Source organism: Plecotus auritus, assembly GCF_963455305.1.
Source record: "Plecotus auritus genome assembly, chromosome: 6".
Taxonomy (NCBI): domain Eukaryota; kingdom Metazoa; phylum Chordata; class Mammalia; order Chiroptera; family Vespertilionidae; genus Plecotus; species Plecotus auritus.
This window is the reverse complement of record NC_137773.1, coordinates 37,187,348-37,206,601: the sequence shown is the minus strand read 5'-3', so window position 1 is coordinate 37,206,601 and position 19,254 is coordinate 37,187,348. Positions and strand designations below refer to the sequence as shown.

General features: G+C 49.0%; 1 protein-coding gene across 3 annotated transcripts in view; it reads left to right on the top strand.

Annotated features, from left to right (window-relative positions):
* The first annotated feature begins 502 nt into the window (after positions 1-502).
* Positions 503-19,254, top strand: part of SLC22A5 (solute carrier family 22 member 5) — a 37,471-nt gene continuing 18,719 nt past the window's right edge. The window contains exons 1-5 of one of the 3 annotated variants that reach the window (XM_080672893.1): positions 503-1,099; positions 7,787-7,890; positions 13,660-13,814; positions 14,798-14,969; positions 16,939-17,065. In XM_080672893.1, coding sequence (XP_080529019.1) covers positions 707-1,099; positions 7,787-7,890; positions 13,660-13,814; positions 14,798-14,969; positions 16,939-17,065 — 951 coding nt within the window. In that variant the 5' untranslated portion in view covers positions 503-706. Of the gene's footprint in view, positions 1,100-7,786; positions 7,891-13,659; positions 13,834-14,797; positions 14,970-16,938; positions 17,066-19,254 lie in introns of all 3 variants that reach the window. The other 2 variants (XM_080672892.1, XM_080672894.1) reach the window with 2 other exon arrangements.

Below are 19,254 nucleotides of genomic sequence, written 5' to 3'. Positions count from 1 at the left end.
AGAGATCAAAACATGGAAAGGTCACTTGAAATAGAATTCAAAGTCATTGCTCCCAGCCTCTCCTTTGGGGTAGTTAACGGTTCCGGTTTGAAAAAAAATCCCTGTCACTCTGATATGGCTGGGTGGTGTCAGGGGCAGTGAGACCCTGGGCCAGTCCCAGTCCTCCTGTCTGCCCAGACGAAAAGTTGTGAGGTGGGGGCGGGAATTTTAATACTGTAATTGACCCTCGCCGCCCGCTCGCCAACGCGTCCCCTCCCCCCCGGCTCCGCGCAGGGCCCGCGAGCTTGGCTCGGACACAGCGGCCAGGAGTCGTCCGCCTTCAGAACCCGCGCCAGGGCTCCGCGGGCTGGCACCTCGGGCTGAGTCCCAGGTGCGCGCGGCAGCCGGGCCCGCCCACCTGCCGTCACGCGCGGTCTCAGCTCCGCCTCCGTCGGCGCCGCACCGCGGGCGGCGGGGTGGGCCTTGCGGCCCAACCCCAGAACCCTCCTCGGCCTCGCCCTCTAAGTAAGGCCTGCGGCTGCGGTAGGGCCGCTCCGGGGCGGGAGCTCGTGAGCTGCTCAGTCGGCGGACAGTAACCCGGCCGGTCCCTTGGTCGGTCGCGCGGCGGAGTCCCAAGGCGCACGCGCGCACTCCCTCCGCGCCCCGCCTCTGCGCGCTTCCGTGTCCCACGACCCGGCGCCGCGCGCTGCGGGCTGCTGAGTGTGGCATGCGGGACTACGACGAGGTGACCGCCTTCCTGGGCGAGTGGGGGCCCTTCCAGCGCCTCATCTTCTTCCTGCTCAGCGCCAGCATCATCCCCAACGGCTTCAACGGCATGTCCGCGGTGTTCCTGACTGCGACCCCCGAGCACCGCTGCCGGGTGCCCGACTCCGCGAACCTGAGCAGCGCCTGGCGCAACCACAGTGCCCCGCTCAGGCTGCAGGACGGCCGCCAGGTGCCCCACAACTGCCGGCGCTACCAGCTCGCAGCGATCGCCAACTTCTCGGCGCTCGGGCTGGAGCCGGGGCGCGACGTGGACCTGGAGCAGCTGCAGCAGGAGGACTGCCTGGATGGCTGGGAGTTCAGCCAGGACGTCTACCTGTCCACCATCGTGACTGAGGTGGGTTCCAGCCCCGCGCTGGGACCGAGGGCCGGGGTGTGGGGAGGTCCTTCGCAGTCTTTGAGCTCACGCACTTCACCTGGGCAAAGTGCGTGTTGTTGTCACTCCCATTCCCCCATCACACTACACACTGGTGATGATCATCCATCCTCCAGCCAGGTGGCTTGGGAACGCTTTGCGCGGTGACTTCCAGCCAGAGATGCCCTCTCACAGAGTATCAAACTCTCCATCTGTCCCGATGGCCAGCTTGGGGAGGGAGCCAAGAAGGTCCTGGCGGCCCACACGAGGGGCTCTAAGGCCCTGAGTGGTCAAAGACCTCCTCTAGTTGGGATGAGAGTGTTGAGGAGCAGATCCGGGGCTTGGGACGAGGGTCCGTAGCCATTTTTCTGCCAGCCTCTTGGCATCTGTTCGGAGAGAGACAAAATGCTCCTTTTCTTTCCTGAACTTTTAAAGTTAAGGGTAGCATGTGTATAAAACTGTTTCTTGCTCCCTTTTCCAGTTACTCCTTCCCCACCGACCCTCACCCCAAAATGACAGTCTGAGTATGCCCTCTAAGGAGTTGTTTACTTTTTACTGATAGTTGGTTATCAGCCTGTTAGGATCCATGCATCTGAAGATCCGTTCAGAGTGACTTGTTGACCAGAAATGTTATCACAAAGCATACAGCTGTAGTTCATAGAAGTGGGCGAGAAAACTTTCTCATTCCCCAGCGCCTTGGATTTTTGTTTTGGTTGGCTTTGTCTATCCCCTGGCGACCCCCTAGTCCAGGGGTGGGCAAACTCTTTGAATCGAGGGCCACAGTGGGTTCTTACACTGGACCGGAGGGCCGGAACCAAAGCATGGATGGAGTGTTTGTGTGAACTAATATAAATTCAAAGTAAAGGAGCGGAGGGGAGAGCAAGAGAACCGGATAGAACAGCCGGATCCGGCCCGCGGGCCGTAGTTTGCCCACGGCTGCCCTAGTCACTAGAACTGAATGTATAACATGATGTTAATGGATGAGTGTGGATGTGCTTTGCATCTTCCTAGGACACTGGTACTAACTCCTTGGAGTCTCAGCACAACTAAGCAAGCAGGGCAGTGAGAGAGCCCTCCTTGATGGGCACCAGGACGGCAGGATCAGGGATTTGCATATTAGGGAAGGCTTCCTGAAAGAGGAGGCCTCTCAGTGAGTCTGGGGTGCTCAGCTCAGCAGATGCAAAGTCTGAAACAGCAAGAAACAGCATAGAAGGAAGGCAGAGTTCAGAGGGGTGCAGAAGGGGATCCCAACTGGGATCTCAAAGCTAGTGACATGACATTCTAGTGTCCTGAGGTGCTGACAAGAGAGACACTGAATGGAGGTAGCTGACTGTGCTTTGTGGCCCAAGATTCCAGGGAGAATCACAACTTTCTGTCATCACAGATCCTCATTCCTAGCCTCACAAGCAAGTCTGTCACCTTCCTGGAAGCCAGTGAGAGTTGTGAAAGCAGAGACTGTCCATCTGGTGGCAAGCAGAGGCCACAGAGGGAAGCTATCCTCTACACAGGAGTCCCTACAAATTCTGCTTCTAGCTTCTTATGGAAGGGGGAAATCAGAAGAAGCTCCTGGCATCTCTGGATTTTACCCGGACCCCTAGAATCCCTTGACTTACTCTCGTCATCTGCTCTTGTTTTACTGCCTTCATCCTGCCCTGAGTTGAGAGTGGTGGTGGTACTGATGAGCTCCTGCCAGAAGGGTCCTTAGCTTAAGTTGCTGCCAATGTCAGCTTTTTCATTTTTATATTTAGCCTATGTATTTTACTGTCTTAGCAGTTTCATAAGAGCTTTGTGCCCTTTCACCTACTGACAGGTTCTCAGTCTTTGCTGGGAGGCCAAATTAATACCTTACTTAGCCCTTTGTTTGAAGATGCTGGAATGCCTGACTTGACATTCAGAGCTGCTTGTTCCTCAAGCTGTTGCATTAACATTCTGACTCCATTTTTCTAAGGCCCGTTTTTGTTTTTGTTTTTCAATTCAGACCTGGCATGCTGACCACGGCAGCTAGTCCCCAGGTCTGCCCTCTGCCCCACATCATATGTAGAGATACACTGATACTGAATTCTTAGTCATTTTTTTCAACAGAAGATGAAAAGGTCTCCTGTGTGATTTTTGCCTTTGTTGAAATTAAAGTGTGTATGTGTAAGTACTAAAGTTGGTGTTGATTTACATCTTTGCTTCTCCTGCAGGTCCTAACATGTAATTGGTGCAGAGTGTGGGTACTCGGGAAAATTGTTGTTGAATGGGTTAATGAATAATTTAAGAAATATTTTCTAAAGTTTGAGAATTGAGAAAGAAAAGGATAATTTAATTCACAGAAGGGAAATTTGAGAGTGGTTGAAAAGCATTGACTGAAATTTTTAAAGGAAATGTAATCTCCCATCCCATGGACTGGGGCATGTGACAAGGGGTTGGGATTGGCAGAAAGAAGGGGACACTATGAAATGAGATTGCTCTCCCACGTTTCAGGAACAGTTTGGTGGTCCACATGCTTCTAGACTGGCCCCTTCTCTGGCCTCTCAGTCATCCCTGGAGTTGGGGAGTCAGCCACCCCACCTTGCTGTGCTGCTCCAATCCCGGAGTGCTTCTTGACTCAGGACTGCCCCCTCCTCTGAGAACCTGGGTGATTTCTTACACCGCCTGGGCCTCCTGCTTTTTGGTGTCTCCATAGCGCAGCCTGCAGCCAGAAAAGCTCCTTTAGAGACTTCTAGCTCTTGCCCCCATGAGTTGGAGTCTGTTCAGCCAAGGCCTGGCAGTCCGCTTTGTCCCCTTGCCTTCTGCCTGTCTCTACTTCCCAGAAGCCCCCTGCCCCAGCCTTTGGCAGCACATGACTTTCTCCCTGTTGTCCTAGAAAGCTTCTTTCTCTGGACTAGCTTTTCTGTCAGCCGTATGTCATACACAGATAGTCTTGTAAGATAGGAGAGCCCCCACTGTTATCTACAAGCCACATCTCCTGAAGGAAAGGCCACATCAACCCGGGAGATGGGGCTGGGCTGACTCTGGGTGGCGAGTTGGGACAGACCTGGAGCTTGCGCCTCATTGCTATGCCCTTGCTGACTCAAGGGCAGCACAGACCCTTATCCTTGCGTTCGTAGCTCTAGAAAGCCAAAGAAGACCCTTGCTGGGTCCCCTGAGGCCCCCTGTGTGCATGCAGTCATAGCAGACCCATGTGTCCCAGAGTGACCAGATTGAGCCCCTCTTTAGATGGCTGAGAACCCACACTCTGGGTCAAAGTTCTGACAGTTGACTCAGGGAAGGGGCTGAGGAAGCAAAGAAAATCTACTCTAGAGATCAAAGTTCAGGGTTCATCTGGGCTTTGGGCAGCCAAGCCCAAAGGATACTATGATGTTGAAGATTCACAGCCCTTTTTTTCATCTGTTCACTCACGCACCTATCTACCAAACAGCTACTGAGCCTCACCTGTACAGGGCACTGCCAGGCATTATAGAGGTTATGGTAGCAGATACTTCTCCTTGCCAGCCTTGGGGCAAGGATTTGTCATTAATTGCAGCAGGAAGCTGAACTAAATGTGTATAGGAATACGTGGCATTCAGCAACAAGTGATTCTTACCAGTGTATTTGACCGTTGAAGCAGTCAGGCTAGGTACATCTCAGGGAAGAGCTTCTGCCCTATGGGCACAGACCCTGGATCTTTTTCCTTCTAGCCAACTCACAGGCAAGAACATTTAGTTCTAGGTAAGAACATTTAGAATCTATTTCCTATAACCAAGAAGCAGCACCAATTACATACCACATACAAGAGACACACTTCTCTCTCTTAAAAATTTTAACAACTCTATTGAGGTATAAGTGACATGAACTGTACATAGCTAAGTGTGCAATATGAAAACTTTCATGGATATGAAAGGCTTATTTCTTACCAGGAAGGATAGCAAGTCTAGGCCCAATGCCAGGATCGCTCCCAAATTGTTTCAGGTTGGGTCCTCAGACACTCCCCTTTCACAGCTCATCCAGCAGAGGGGTCACGATCCCAGACTCAGGACCTGAATCTTAAATCCACACCTTTAGTCCTAACATTGATACCATTTATTAACAGCCAGTACAGCCCATTCAATGCACCAAGTGGAGGCATCAATGAGCTGTTCTGGAGCTGCTTTAGTCATGGCTGGGGAGCCAGGAGCTCAGTGTAGGAACACTGGATTCCTCTGTGCATATCATCCCACCCCTTCTCATCCCACCCCTCCTTCCAAGGAGGATTCAGGCCAAATTCTAAGGCTACTGCAGACCAAGACCAGTTGACAGGTGAGTGGATAGGTTGGCGAAGTGGGACCTAGACCGTGCCTGCCCCTGTGTTAATTTTTTGAGACCTATTACCTGGCCTGACCCTACACACAGCCCTCCCCACCCCCCCCCCCGCCCAACCCCATGTGACCAGCAGGAAGTGTTGGCCCATGTTTGCTTTTGGAAGGCCCAAGCCAGGCCCTGAGAATTGTCAAGAATTGTTAGTGGTGGATTGAGAGCCCAGTTACTCCAGGGAGTTACACACTTGCCCAGCGTAAGGTCAGGTTGAACCAAGTGGCAGCTGTGGGAGCTGGAGACATGATCTGGGGACCTATCCCAACATGAGCATTAGTCACCTTGTCTCCTTGCCAGTCCAGATTTCTCTAAAAGCCTATCTATATTGGGAGACCTGACATGGGTTAGGGGGACTATCACCCCAGAACTCACTGCAGAAGCCCCTGTGGATTCCTAGTGTAGCTCAGCTATATTAGTCCCTAACCCTCACAAGAGACCTGTTGAGAAACAGCTACTGAGTCTTTATTTTTTCATCTCTGTTGCTACAAACATAATGTGTGCTAGCTGGGAATAGATCCCATCGTATTCAAGAGCAGCAATAGCCACCATCTGGCCCCTGAAGCTCTGCCTCACACCTTACCTAATACCCAGAGGCTAGCACCCATCACCGAGTCCCTCAGCTCTCTCTCCCCTGCCGCTCCCGTCCTGACTTTAGCAGCCATATTCTGGACGGGGGTATCTGGGAACTGGCACCACTGAGGCTACAGATGTAGGAAGGCTGCCATAACCCAAGCATTCAAGCCTTAGTGTTTGAAATTCTGGCCTCCTGACACCCACCTTACCTGTCTGAGAGCTAGCCTGGAGTTCCTCTAGAGCAGTGGTTCTCAACCTTTCTACTTTCGACTTAGAACCGCTAGCAGGGTCGCCTAAGACCATCGGAAAACACAGATATTTACATTACGATTCATAACATTAGCAAAATTACAGTTATGAAGTAGCAACGAAAATAATTTTATGGTTGGGGGTCACCACAACACGAGGAACTGAATTAAAGGGTCGCGGCATTAGAAAGGTTGAGAACCACTGCCTAGATATAGGAATTGGAGACCCCCGATTCTCCCCTGGGGTAGGGGCCACCACCCCAATTCTCAGCCCATCCAAAGTGCCAGAGTGTGGAGAGCCAGCTGTGTGGCTGGGCCATCCTTAGCAACAGCTGCAGGGATTTTCTTGTCCAGCCTGGGGGCTGCCTCCTACCCCTCTAAGGGGCCGGGAAGCTATGTGCACACATTGCCCAGTAGGGCAGAGAAGTAGACTTGTTTTCCTTCCGTCACTTAGCCTGGAAGAGATGCTTTGTTCTTGGGAGCCACACATTCCCACTGCTTCTCTGTGTTGCTGGGGAGCCTGCAGACTCCATGGAGGGCAGGCCAGCAGCCTGGCGTCAAGCAAGCAAGAATGCCCTGGCAGGTGGCCTGCTTGGTTACTGCAGAGCGCCATCTCTCTGTTCTGGGAAACATTTTCCTGGGAACCACCAAGCTTCCTGTTTTGGCTTTTCTTCCTCCTTTTGGCTCCTTGTTAGGCTGGAGCGACCTCACATCTGAGTGTTCAGCTGCTTCCCCAAGCCTGCAGACCTCTTTTTATGGTAACCATAGGCAAAACTACATATTGGGTGCTGGGAAACTCAAGCCATGTAGCCTGTTACTTACCCCAACCTTTGTTTTACAAAAATCGAAAGTAAGGTACACTGAGGAGGGAAATCTTGTCTGATAACCAGTTAACAGTAGACTGGAAGCTAAACCCCAGTTTCTTGACATCCAGCTCAGAGCTCTTGGCTGTAATCAGGCCTAGTGTTAAAGCAGCATCAGGGATCCCAGCTCTAAATATCACCAGAAGGTCCAAGAAGTCATTGGCCCAGGTCTGAAGGAACAGGTCCAGATGGTGCATTTCAGGCCCCCTGGCCTCTGTTCCTTGCCGGATGCCTTGACCCTTAGAGCCTCAGAGCCCTGCTCAGAACCACGCCCATGCCGTTCTGCCAATGACCCAAACCCCACTGAAAGGGTTCCCTGCCCGTCCACAGCCTTGGGCTCTGCCCAGATTCTTCAAAGTGACCATGAGAGGCCTTGCCTTCTCTTGGATTAGAATGTGGGGAGTACTTGTTCCCTGCCGCTCCCTTCCTCAGGTTAGAAGCAAAACAGTGGAGCTAAAAGCTATGAAAAAACAGACAGGGAGGGAGCCCAGTCTCCATGTGAGGACCTTGCTGCCCAGGTCAGCCATTGCTGCCTAAACAGACTCACACCCACATAATCATGTAAACGGAGCGCAGGAATGCAGGATGTTCTGATTTCATTTTCCAAGAAAGTTTAAATTTAAAACATGTTTAATAGAAGTGAGTGATACATCCCTTTGCTCCTCTTACAGTGGAACCTGGTGTGTGATGACGACTGGAAGGCCCCGCTCACGGTCTCCTTGTTTTTCGTGGGTGTGCTGATAGGCTCCTTCATTTCGGGGCAGCTCTCAGACAGGTAAGGTGGGTGTCGGTCTCCTGCAGAGGTAGGAGACCCCAGCACTGAGCAAGGAGTATGTGTGTGCCTGGCCCATGACTTCAGGTGGTAGTGTTCTTTCAGCCCAGGGCCTTGCATTTTAAAACAAAGGAAGCCTGATCTATATAGTACGGACACCACACCAAGTAAAGAGAGCCAACTACCTCCTCTCCCTAATTATCGCCAAACAAAACAACCTGAGCTGAGTGTATCCATGCAGGATCAGCTGGATTTGACCAGGAAATATGCCATGATTTATTTCTGCACTAGTCTGCCTGTCCCTCCCTAGGTGAGCCTGTCTCTTTCATGTTCCCAAGCATGGGAGAGGTAGACAACACACACACACACACACACACACACACACACACACACACACACACATGTATTGTAGATTTTAAGGCGTACCATGGATGGCTGTTGCCATATTCCCAAAACCTCCGCTCTCTCTATAAGGTAAGAGGAGATCTCAGTAGCCAGTAGGGACGTGATGGGCAGAACCTGTGTCCACAGGACTGATGGCCCTTACTTCACAACAGGCAGAAAATGTGCTATTTTCACCCATAAGCAGATTATTTATGGAATTCCAAGGCTGTTAACTCAAGGTCCATTCATGACTTGGGAAGTTCATGTACTCTTGACATTATAGGCAAAATTTTAGAGATTATATGTGAGCATGTAGAGAGGTCTGGAGTTTCTGTGACATTCTCAGAGGGGTCCATTATGTTATCTCCCTATCCCAGAGCTGTGGGGTCTGTTGGAGAAGCCCAGGGCAAGAAGAATGGCCTTCAGCAAGGTCCTTGGCTGCACTGTGTCACCCAGTGGAGAGGAGTTCCAGCATCGTCCCAGCTGGTTGGGGTCTCTAATTGAGAAGCTCAGGATTAGAATGTCATATTACATAAGAACAAAGCCATTTCATTCTGTAGCACTGATTCAGGGTGATATTTTGGCATATTTACATCTATGGATTATTATTCTTAACTGAGGAGTCTTTACTCATGAAAAATACATGCATTTCTCACTAGATTTGTTTTTTCCAGAATATCATCCAGCGATTTTAAAAAAAGGACAAATTCCTGTAGTCACCAGTGAGCATTAAGAGTTAAGTAGGCCATCACCATTGACTGGTGATTCTAGACGAGCCATAGACACTTGTCCTTTTGTGGGAAGGGCCTATGCTTCCCCATATCCTTCATCTAGCAACAAACATCAGCTGATTACTGATATTTAACAAACACATGGAACTTAGTATGTGCCAGACACTCTTATAAGCACTGTACTGAGTAAACAGTAATACTGATTTAATCTTCATAACCCTTTGAAGTAGGAAGTATTAGTATTCTCGTTTTACAGATGGGGAAAATAAAACCCAGAGGAGTTCAGTGACTTGCCCCAGTGTCACACAGCCAGCAAGTGGCAGACCTAGGATTTGGGCCCAAGTAGTATTGATCTTCTGTGTTGCGTGGGCCCTGCTCTTCTAGAACTTGCCTCCTAGCAAGGCAGAATGTCTTAACAACTAATTGAGGGGAGCACCTGTTATCCTCAGTGGTAGTAAGTGATAAAGAGGAGATGTGCAGATGCTAAGAGAGAGTTTGACAGAGGGGGCCAGGAGAGGCTGCCCCAAGGAGGCAAAGCATGCACTGGGATTTGAAAGATGAATAGAAATTAGCCAGCTAAGGGAATGGAGGGAGGAAAAAGCATTCTGAGTGCAAGAGAGCACCATGAACTTAAGCCTCGACTGAAGAAAAGGCATAATAGCATATGTTAGGAATTGGAAAAAAGTCCTCGGTGGTGGAAATGTGGAGATTGGTTAGAGATGAGCAGTGAGGCAGGCAGAGGCCCAAGCAGAAGAGCAGATGGGAGTAGCAAGTGATAGTTAGGAGCTTGGACTTTAGTCATAGAGCATTGGGGAGCCATTGAGAGTGTTTTAAAGCAGGAGTATGACATAATCGGATTTGCAATTTTTAAAATATTATATGATAAACTTTGTGGAGAAAGGATTGAAGGGGGAAGCAAGAGAGGGATTGTGGAGAGACTAATTAAGAGGTTATCACAATAATTTATGCAGGAGATGGTGGTGGCTTGGACTAGACTGCAGGTAGTATAAATGGGGAGGAGTGGTAGGAGGTAAAGCCAACAGGACTTGGCTATGGGTTGGATGTGGGAAATGAGGAGAGGATGGTTTCTGGCCTACACAACTGGATAGGTGGCAATACCCTTCTCTAAGACAAATAACTCCGGAAGAGGGGAAGATGTTGAGTTCAATTTGAGCATACTGAACTTGGGGTGATGATGAGACTCCTAAGTGGAGGAATTAAGTATGCAGTTGGATATATGGACATAGTGCTCCAAGAGAGGTCTGGGCTGAAGAAGCATATTTGGGAATTATCAGCTCATAGAACCCTCATCACAGCCCCAAACATGGATGAGATTGCCTGGCGAGAATGTAGAATGAGAAGAGGGGACTGAGCTTAGAGGCTCTCCAAGTGGGAAATACCCTCTCTCTGAGCTGAGTGGCAGCCGAGACTCAGAGTAATTACTTAGATATAAGTAATTATATCTAAGTAACAGGGAGAAGATACCCCAAGCTCAGAGTTGAAACTCAGTGCATTTTTCTAGATCAACTGCGTCATGGGTTAGGTAGGTCTTTGTGAGATAGCCTAAGGACCTGACGGCCGTGTAACACCCTGATTACCTGAGGAAAGTGTTTAGTTCCAACAGATCATCCAAGTAAACAAAAATAAAACTAATGAATATCTTAAGGACTACATTAGTCTTTAGAAGTGCTAGTACAGTGTTTTTCAAAACTTAAAAAAAAAATTGTCAGCAGACTTCTTTTAAGTAGGATCATTTGAGCCCAGTAAATGAAATAGCTAGAAGTACAGCTGTTCTGGTTGTAGCCCCTACCGTCAGCCCTCAGCACCACCCCTCAAGCTTGTCTGCACCCCCACGGGAGGCCCAGGGCTCTGTGGAGTGGACAGTTTCTCTTCTCATTACCTCTAAGTCAACCATTTCAAAACCTAAGTCAGACAAATTACCTAAGTGCAATAGATTCATTACCTCAACTTGTCTAGGATACCAGTAGTAACTTTTTATGTAGGACAAAGGTTTAACCTTCATGAATAAGTAAGGCTGCAATTCAAGAGCAATACAAATAATCTTGGGGTCAGAGACATGGAAGCATCGAACAGACGTCAAACCTCAGAGGGAAGGCAGGGGAGGGTGAGAGGGGAGGTAAGAGATCAACCAGAGGACTTGTATGCATGCATATAAGCATAACCAATGGACACAGACAGTAAGGGGGTGAGGGCATGTGTTGGAAGGTGGGAGCGGCCGGGGAGAGGTCAAGGGGGGAGGCGGGGAGGAAGGAGACATAAGTAATACTTTAAACAATAAAGAATTTAAATTTTAAAAAATCTTAGATTGTTAAAGCCTTTTATCTGACATTGGTTAGTTTTATGTGCATGAATTATGAGAGGCACAACCCTGGGAAGAAGTAGACTGGTATCTCCTGGTTTTGTAGGCATGTATATATTTGATGTTTTGTTGACAGATTTTTTTTATTTATTTTACTTTTTTGTTGACATACTTTAAAAGTGAGTGTTTCTGGACCCAACCCGGACTGCCAAGGGGCTGGTGCTATGTCAGGGTTCCCTGGATCTTTCTCTTTCCCATCATCCTAGGAAGCCCTTGGGCGGGAAAGGCAGAGAAGGCAGGGATAGAGGTTACAGCTCTGCCTGCAGAAAGGGGCTGCCCTTGGACGGCCTGTAGGGTGCACTATAATAAGAAAAGGCCAGAAGGGGGTGGGGGAAACAAAGTCTCCTTCTAGACCAAGTCTCCTTCTACTGTCAGGGTTTCCCACCTTCACACTATTGACATTTTGAGCCAGAGGATTCTTTTTTGTGGGGTGCTATCCTGGGCTTTTTAGGATGTCTAGATCATCTCCGGCCTCTGTCTACTACTATATGCCAGTAGCACTAGCCACCCCCCAAAAAAACAAACAAACAAACAAACAAACAAAACAACCCCCATCACAGTAAGTAGAAGCACCAGCTCTTCAATGTGGCTGCAAGGCCTGTGCAGTGTAGGTCCTGCCCACTCTGCAGTCTCCTGGTGAGCAGCTGACTCCAGCCACAGTTGTGTGTTCTCCTCTTAATCAACCTGCCTCCGGGGCCTTCCTTGACCTTGCAGGCTAACTCAGGGTCCCTGGTTTACATTACCCTGGTTCCTTGTGCCTTGTGCCTTTCCTTCAGAGTACCTATCAGAAATTGCTAAATAGCCCTAGCTGGTTTGGCTCGGTGGATAGAGCGTTGGCCTTCGGACTGAAAGGTCCCAGGATTGATCCCGGTTAGGTCACATGCCCAGGTTGCAATCCCCTGTAGGGGCATGCAGGAGGCAGCCAATCAATGATTCTCTCTCATCATTGATATTTCTATGTCTCCCTATCTCTTCCTCTCTGAAATCAATAAAAATATATATATTTTAAAAATTGCTAAATGAAAGGTGTTCTCATGTAATTAATGGTCTCTTTGCTATGTTGTGAATATCATTGAAAGCTTGGTCCCTATCCTTACTCCCCCTTGACAACAAGTACTTTTCTTTAGGGCCTCATCTCAGTGTCTCATCATCAGGGAGACCTTCCCTGAATGCCTACATCCCCAGCCCCTACCCCGGTCTAGGGTAGGTTCCTTTTTTGTACCCTTGGGGACCTGGGTGCTGATCCTTCAGTGCACCTATCTTAATGTGTAACTGTACTTTCAGTAATGTGGTTATTTGACTAAAATGTGATCACTGCCCAGTTGGGTAGCTCAGTTGGTTGAGCATTGTCCTGTGCACCAAAAAGGTTGCAGGTTCAATTCCAGTCAGGGCACATACCTAGGTTATGGCTTCTATCCCAGGTTGGGACACGTACAAGAGGCAACCGATTGATGTTTCTCTCTCACACCAATGTTTCTCTCTCTCTCTCCCTAAAAAATCAATAAAAAAGTATCCTAGGGTAAGGATTTTTTAAAAGTGATCACTGTCTATTTCACTACCTATCCTATATAATAAAAGCCTACTATGCTAAGTGGTCATCCATTCATCCAATCAAAGCATAATATGCTAATGATATGCTAAGGCTGCTCAACCGCTCGCTATGATGTGCCCTCACCACCAGAGGGCAGACAGTCGACCAGTCGCTATGACATACACTGACCACCAGGGGGCAGACGCTCTGACTGGTAGGTTAGCTTGCTGCTGGGGTCCGGCCAATCAGGACTGAACAAAATGAGCGGGACATGCCCTGGAGCCCTCCCGCAGTCCCTCCCCGGCTGGCCAACCTCCCGCGTCCCTCCCCGGCCCCAATCATGTACCAATGGGGTCCCTCTGCCTGGCCTGCACCCTCTCCCAATCTGGGACCCCTCAGGGGATGTCCAAGAGCCAGTTTCAGCCTGATCCCTCAGGCCAGGCCGAGAGATCCCACTGGTGCACAAATTCATGCACCGGGCCTCTAGTAAACTATAAGCTCCTTGAGGGCAGAAACAGCATCTTTTTTTAAAAAGAAGCATCATTTTTTGGGACCACCCTGGTGCCCAGGCTGCATATTGGTCCTGTGGAGGGTGGGAGCATAACAGCATAGGGACTGGGAGACTGGTACCCTAGCAGTACTGTCCACGACCAGTCCCTGAATGGTCCTGGAGAAAGCTCCTCTTGGTGGAGCCCCTTCCTACCGCCTTCTCCCTGCTGGTTCTGTCACTCCGCTTTCTTTCCCAGGTTTGGTCGGAAGAACGTGCTGTTTGTGACCATGGCCATGCAGACAGGCTTCAGCTTCCTGCAGATCTTCTCCAAGAACTTTGAGATGTTTGCCGTGCTGTTTGTCCTTGTAGGCATGGGCCAGATCTCCAACTATGTGGCAGCATTTGTCCTGGGTATGGCCATCAAATTGGAGTTGAGTACTTGATCCTGTGTTTCATCATCATCTCACCACCCACTTTCTGGAGACATCTGTGATGTCCCTCAAGGGGAAGTGGTCTCTGGCAACACCAACAGCGCTTCTTGGAGAACCCAATTTGTAGGCAGGGAATCTGAGTCCACCAAGTACCCAGCCTTGGGTCCCCAGCAGCACGTAGCCTAACTGCTGTATGCCAGTTCTCTTCGGGCCTCTGAGGTGTGGCTCCTTGGTCTTACTAGGACTTGACGGCCATTTTACTATAACCTACCCAAGATCCTCCGTCCAGCAAAAAGGGCCTGCCACTGCCCAGAGCTGAGGTAGCTAAGGAAAGAGGGAAGTACGACATGAGAAACAAGAGCCAAGGAAGAAATGGCCTCCTGCAAAACACCGGCCAGTGAAGTTGACTGGCAAGAATGAATTGATAGGATCAGCCTTTCGTCATGTGACCTTTGGGTTTTAATTAAGAATTCACACTGCGGGACTTTTGCCCTTCTCACTGAAAAGTTACTGTTTGGAGGAATCTAACTCTAGCGTATTGGTCTTTTGGTTATACTGTTGAAAGGATTATTTCTTTCTCTTCACATTTAAAGGAATATTTTTTCCTTAAAGGATAACAGTCAGCCTGTGCAGTCTTAGTAATGACTTCCCCTTTAATGAATTCTTCCTCCTGTGAGGATTACATTTTGAGGCCTAATGTGGCATCTTTAGCATATGGCTTCAGGAAGTGATGAAATTTTCATGAGAGAACTGTCACCGAGAGGCCACAATGAGGCACGCCCAGCAGATAGTCAGACGGGGCTGAGTTCAGAATCCCATCCCTCACGAGGGCTTAGAAACTTAGAAATAATTCTGGCGGCTTTCTTGCCTTTATGTTGACAAGAGAAGATTATACAAGAGAAGATTAATAGGGAAATAACCTAAATTAAAATGCTAACATGACTCCTCCCTTGCTTTGAACAGGAACAGAAATTCTTGGCAAGTCCATTCGTATTATATTCTCTACGTTAGGAGTGTGCATATTTTATGCCATTGGCTACATGCTGCTGCCACTGTTTGGTTACTTCATCAGAGACTGGCGGATGCTGCTGCTGGCGCTGACATTGCCGGGGCTGCTGTGCGCAGTGCTCTGGTGGTGAGTATGCCCTGGGGTAAACACCAACCTGTATCTTCCGTCTTCCACCTGGCTTCACTAGGGGGCAGCAGCAACCCACAAATCCCTATTTGGGCTCCCAGAGACAGGAAGTGTAAATTACCGTCAAATTTTGTTCTCAGCCAAGTTGTTGTGGGTGCGGGGAGGGGCAGAAATGTCTCCTTTTTCAAAACTTCAGTTCTTGACCTCACAACCCTTTCGTGCTGATACATCAGTATGGCAAAAGCCTCTCTCTGGCCACACACAAAGGAGAGAATGCGGGTCAGCTCACCACTAAATCTCCCTAAACCTGCTGTTAACACCTCAAGAAGTTGTGCTGTGAATATCTTCATGGTTTTTTTTGTTGTTGTTTTTTTGCTTTTGTTGCTGGTGGAAAGGACAACTAGCACAATTTTAAAACATATATAAGATGCCGTCAAGTGTGCTCATGTTGCTAAGGGTGTGAAAGTGCTCACAAAATTCCAATCATAGGGGATTGAAGAAGTAAAAGAAGTATTGTTGATTTGGATAAATCAAAAGCAAAAACCAGTTAACTGCTGACAATATTTAGGAGACAGTGATATGTGAAAAAGTGAAGATGCTGCATACCTACTTCCTGACAGACACCCATGGAACTGGTGCTGAAAGTGATTCGATTAAGGCTAGTAGGGTGTGGTTCGATCAGTTTAAGAAGCGTTTGTTTATAGATTAAACAGTACATGTAAGGAAGGTTAAAACAGAGAATCATTTAGGGATATGGAATGGATTAATTCAATTTACGTTATTTCTAATGGGGGGAAATGATTCAGTTTTCCAACAAATCTCATCTCAAACAGCTTTCCAAAATGAATTAAGTTCAAGAACCAAGGTTCCACTGTATTTGTAAGTTACTTTAGAATGTTGTGTCCACACTCAGAAAAGACAAAACAAAATCTCCAGACATCAGTCGACTTGTTCTCAGCCCTGTGCTGGGTTATTCAGAGTTCAGGGAGAGGAAGAAGGAGCATCTTCCCTGAGAGATGAGCATCTTCTCTGCGAGATAATGGGGTCCTCCCTGACCTCCAGGAAGTTATCCGACTACAGACTAGACAACTAAGGCCCTACTTCTGGCTGTGTGTTGCCGCCAAGGCTTCATGACACAGGCACTGTGAGAAGAGGAAGAGCAATGGAAACGAGAGTGCCCGGGGTGGCTACACAGAAGAAGCCAGGCTCCATCTGAGCCTCCAACACAGAGGAGTTGGACGGGCAGAGAGGAGGCCATTCCTTACCAAGGGAGGGAGCACAGCAGAGGGGCTGAGGCGGGAATCGCCCCTTGCAGGTGGGGATGTTGAGAGCACTGCCCCACATGTTGCGAACATTCCAGGGCATTTGGGAAGGGTTACAGAGCTCAGCATGGGTCCTGGTCCTGACCCAAGGGCTGGGGCTACCTGGTGAGGTAGAAAATAAGATCCACATACTCTCAAAGCCCCCAGATGCCTTAGTAAGTGTAGGTAGAGAGTTTGACACGTCAGTTGGGTGAATCCGGTGGAGATGAGGAAAAACTAGGGGCTAAGAGGCCAGTGTAGAAACTTCTGTGGATGCCAGGAACAAGCAGAGGAGTACAGGTGGGCAAGGAGCTGGGCTGGGCCAAGCTCACACACAAGCCAGGCTTCAGGAGCCCAACTTGCCTGGTCTCCTTAATGTCCAGCAGGTGGCACCACTGCGCCTCAGAAATGGAGGTGGCCAGCCAGTGGAGGCATCCCATCATGGTGAGCAGGCCCCTCCAAATTTTGTGCACTCCAGTGTACTCAAAAGCTCACACTTCAGGTTCTTATTGGGTGTGGCATGGATCATCTCTTTGCTTCTGGCTTGGAAACACCAAAATTCCCCAAACCTAGCTCTGGTTCTGAGGCCCCATTTCCCACCTGGACCCCATTTTACAACTGGTGTGTTAAGCAGGAATGCCTCAGTGAGATTGCTTCTTGTACTTCAGGTTCATCCCCGAGTCCCCCCGCTGGCTCATCTCTCAGGGACGATTTAAAGAGGCAGAGGTTATCATCCACAGGGCTGCCAAAATCAACGGGATTGTTGCGCCCTCAGCCATCTTTGAGCCAAGCGAGGTAAGCCCTGTATGGGAGCTGGTGGGAGGGTCTCCGTGCCATGGTTTGAGAGCAGCATTACAAAGGCCAGAAGCTCAGCTGAGTCAGTGTGGCTCAGTGGTTGAGTGTTGACCTATGAACCAGGAAGTCACAGTTCGATTCCTGTTCAGTGCACATGCCCAGATTGTGGGCTTACTAGTAGTCCCCAGTAGGAGGAGTTCTGTAGGAGAGAGCTGATCAGTGACTCTCTCTCATCATTAATGTTTCTATCTCTCTCTCTCTCTCCCTTTCTTTCTGAAATCAATAAAAATATATTAAAAAGCTCTAGCTGGTTTGGCTCAGTGGATAGAGCATAGGCCTGCAGACTGAAGGGTCCTGGGTTCGATTCCGTTCAAGGGCACATGCCTGGGTTATGGGGGAGTGCAGAAGGCAGCCGATCAATGATTCTCTCTCACTGATGTTTCTCTCTCTCTCCCTCTCCCTTCCTCTCTGAAATCAATAAAAATATATTAAGTAAAAATATATATATTAAAAAAATACAAAAAGCCAGAAGCTCTCCCTTCACACAGGAGCCCTGCCCTCTCCCTGCCTGTGCCCCAGGTGCCCAGGCAGGCTCTGTTAAATTTCAGAAGCTGGGCCCAGCCGGTGTGGCTCAGTGTTTGAGTATCGACCTCCTAATCAGGAGGTCACCATTTGATTCCCAGTCAGGGCACATGTGCAGGAGGCAGCCAATCAATGATTCTCTCTCATCATTGATGTTCTCTCTCTCTCTCCCTCTCCCTCCCTCTCTGAAACAATAAAAATGAAAAATTTCAGAAGCTGAGAAGAAGGTGCTAACTGCCTAAATCTCTTCACCTTTCTTGTGGATTTTAGGTTTTCATACTTTATACACCTCTTTTCTAGGCAATCATATAATTTTATCATTACTTTTAACCGTAAGACTCTATGAGTAAGGGGCTAAGTAGTCTCCAATTGTAAACAAATAATACAGTATGTAAATATGAAGCAAACATAGTTTTGGAGTTAGAAGTGTTCAGTCTCCTCCTGGGGTTAGTTGTTGCATGACCTTGGAGCTAGGTCCTTTTTGGTGTCCGATCCTTTGCCCTACCCCACCTCCCGGCAAACCCTGTTCTCATGCCATAAGTAACCTCCTGGCCCTGCCTGATTCCCGAGTCTGGCTTCTTCCTATTCTCCCAGAGCTTCCACCCTCAGCAGCAGACAGTTCTCTTCAGTCTCGTGACAGTGAGAAGAGGTCAGACGTTGTAGTTGCTGGCTGCTACAGTTCTGGAATGTGTGTCTGATCTGACAGGAAGATAAGGGACCAGCTGTGAGAACAGCCACCAGCAGTCATGCTGAAGTGTGTGGAAGACATGTTAGAGACACTCGGGACTCAAAGATGCCAAGTGGGGGTTTGGGAAAGAGACCAGTTACGTGCAGCAGAGAAGCTGCTGGCCCCCTGCCAGCCCTGCCAGCCTCACAGCTGAGTGGTGGCCCAGCAACCGCTTCCTCCCAGCACAGTCGGAAAGGGCTGTGATGACAAAGGGCAGGGCAGGTGAATCCGGTGGAGATGAGGAAAAACTAGAGGCTAAGAAGCCAGTGTAGAAACTTCTGTGGATGCCAGGAACAAGCAGAGGAGTACAGGTGGGCAAGGAGCTGGGCTGGGCCAAGCTCACACACAAACTCTCTACCTACACTTACTAAGGCATCTGGGTGCTTTGAGAGTATGTGGATCTTATTTTCTACCTCAACAGGTAGCCCCAGCCCTTGGGTCAGGACCGGGACCCATCCCCGAGTCCCGCCTATGGCTCATCTCTCAGGGACGATTTAAAGAGGCAGAGGTTATCATCCATAGGGCTGCCAAAATCAACGGGATTGTTGCATCGACCTATGAATCAGGCAGAGAGGGCTTTTCAGAGAAGCAGCTTTGGTGGCTTTTCAGTGAGGGGTCAATTTGGGTGAACCCATAGTCCCTCTGACATCCTTGAGGAAATGAGGCTATTCAGGGGATCCATTAAGTCTAAAGTTGACCTTTTGTTGAACTGCTAACTCTGGGAAAACAAGCTCCAAAGCTGGGTTTGCTTAAGAAAGAAACATCAGTGTGTTTAGACGTGTGGTTTATTAATGTCCTTGGCTATGCCGAATTTCATAGGAAGTTACTCTGGGTGAAGCTGAGGTCAATTTTCCTGTTTTTCTATCTGAAATGTTTTTGT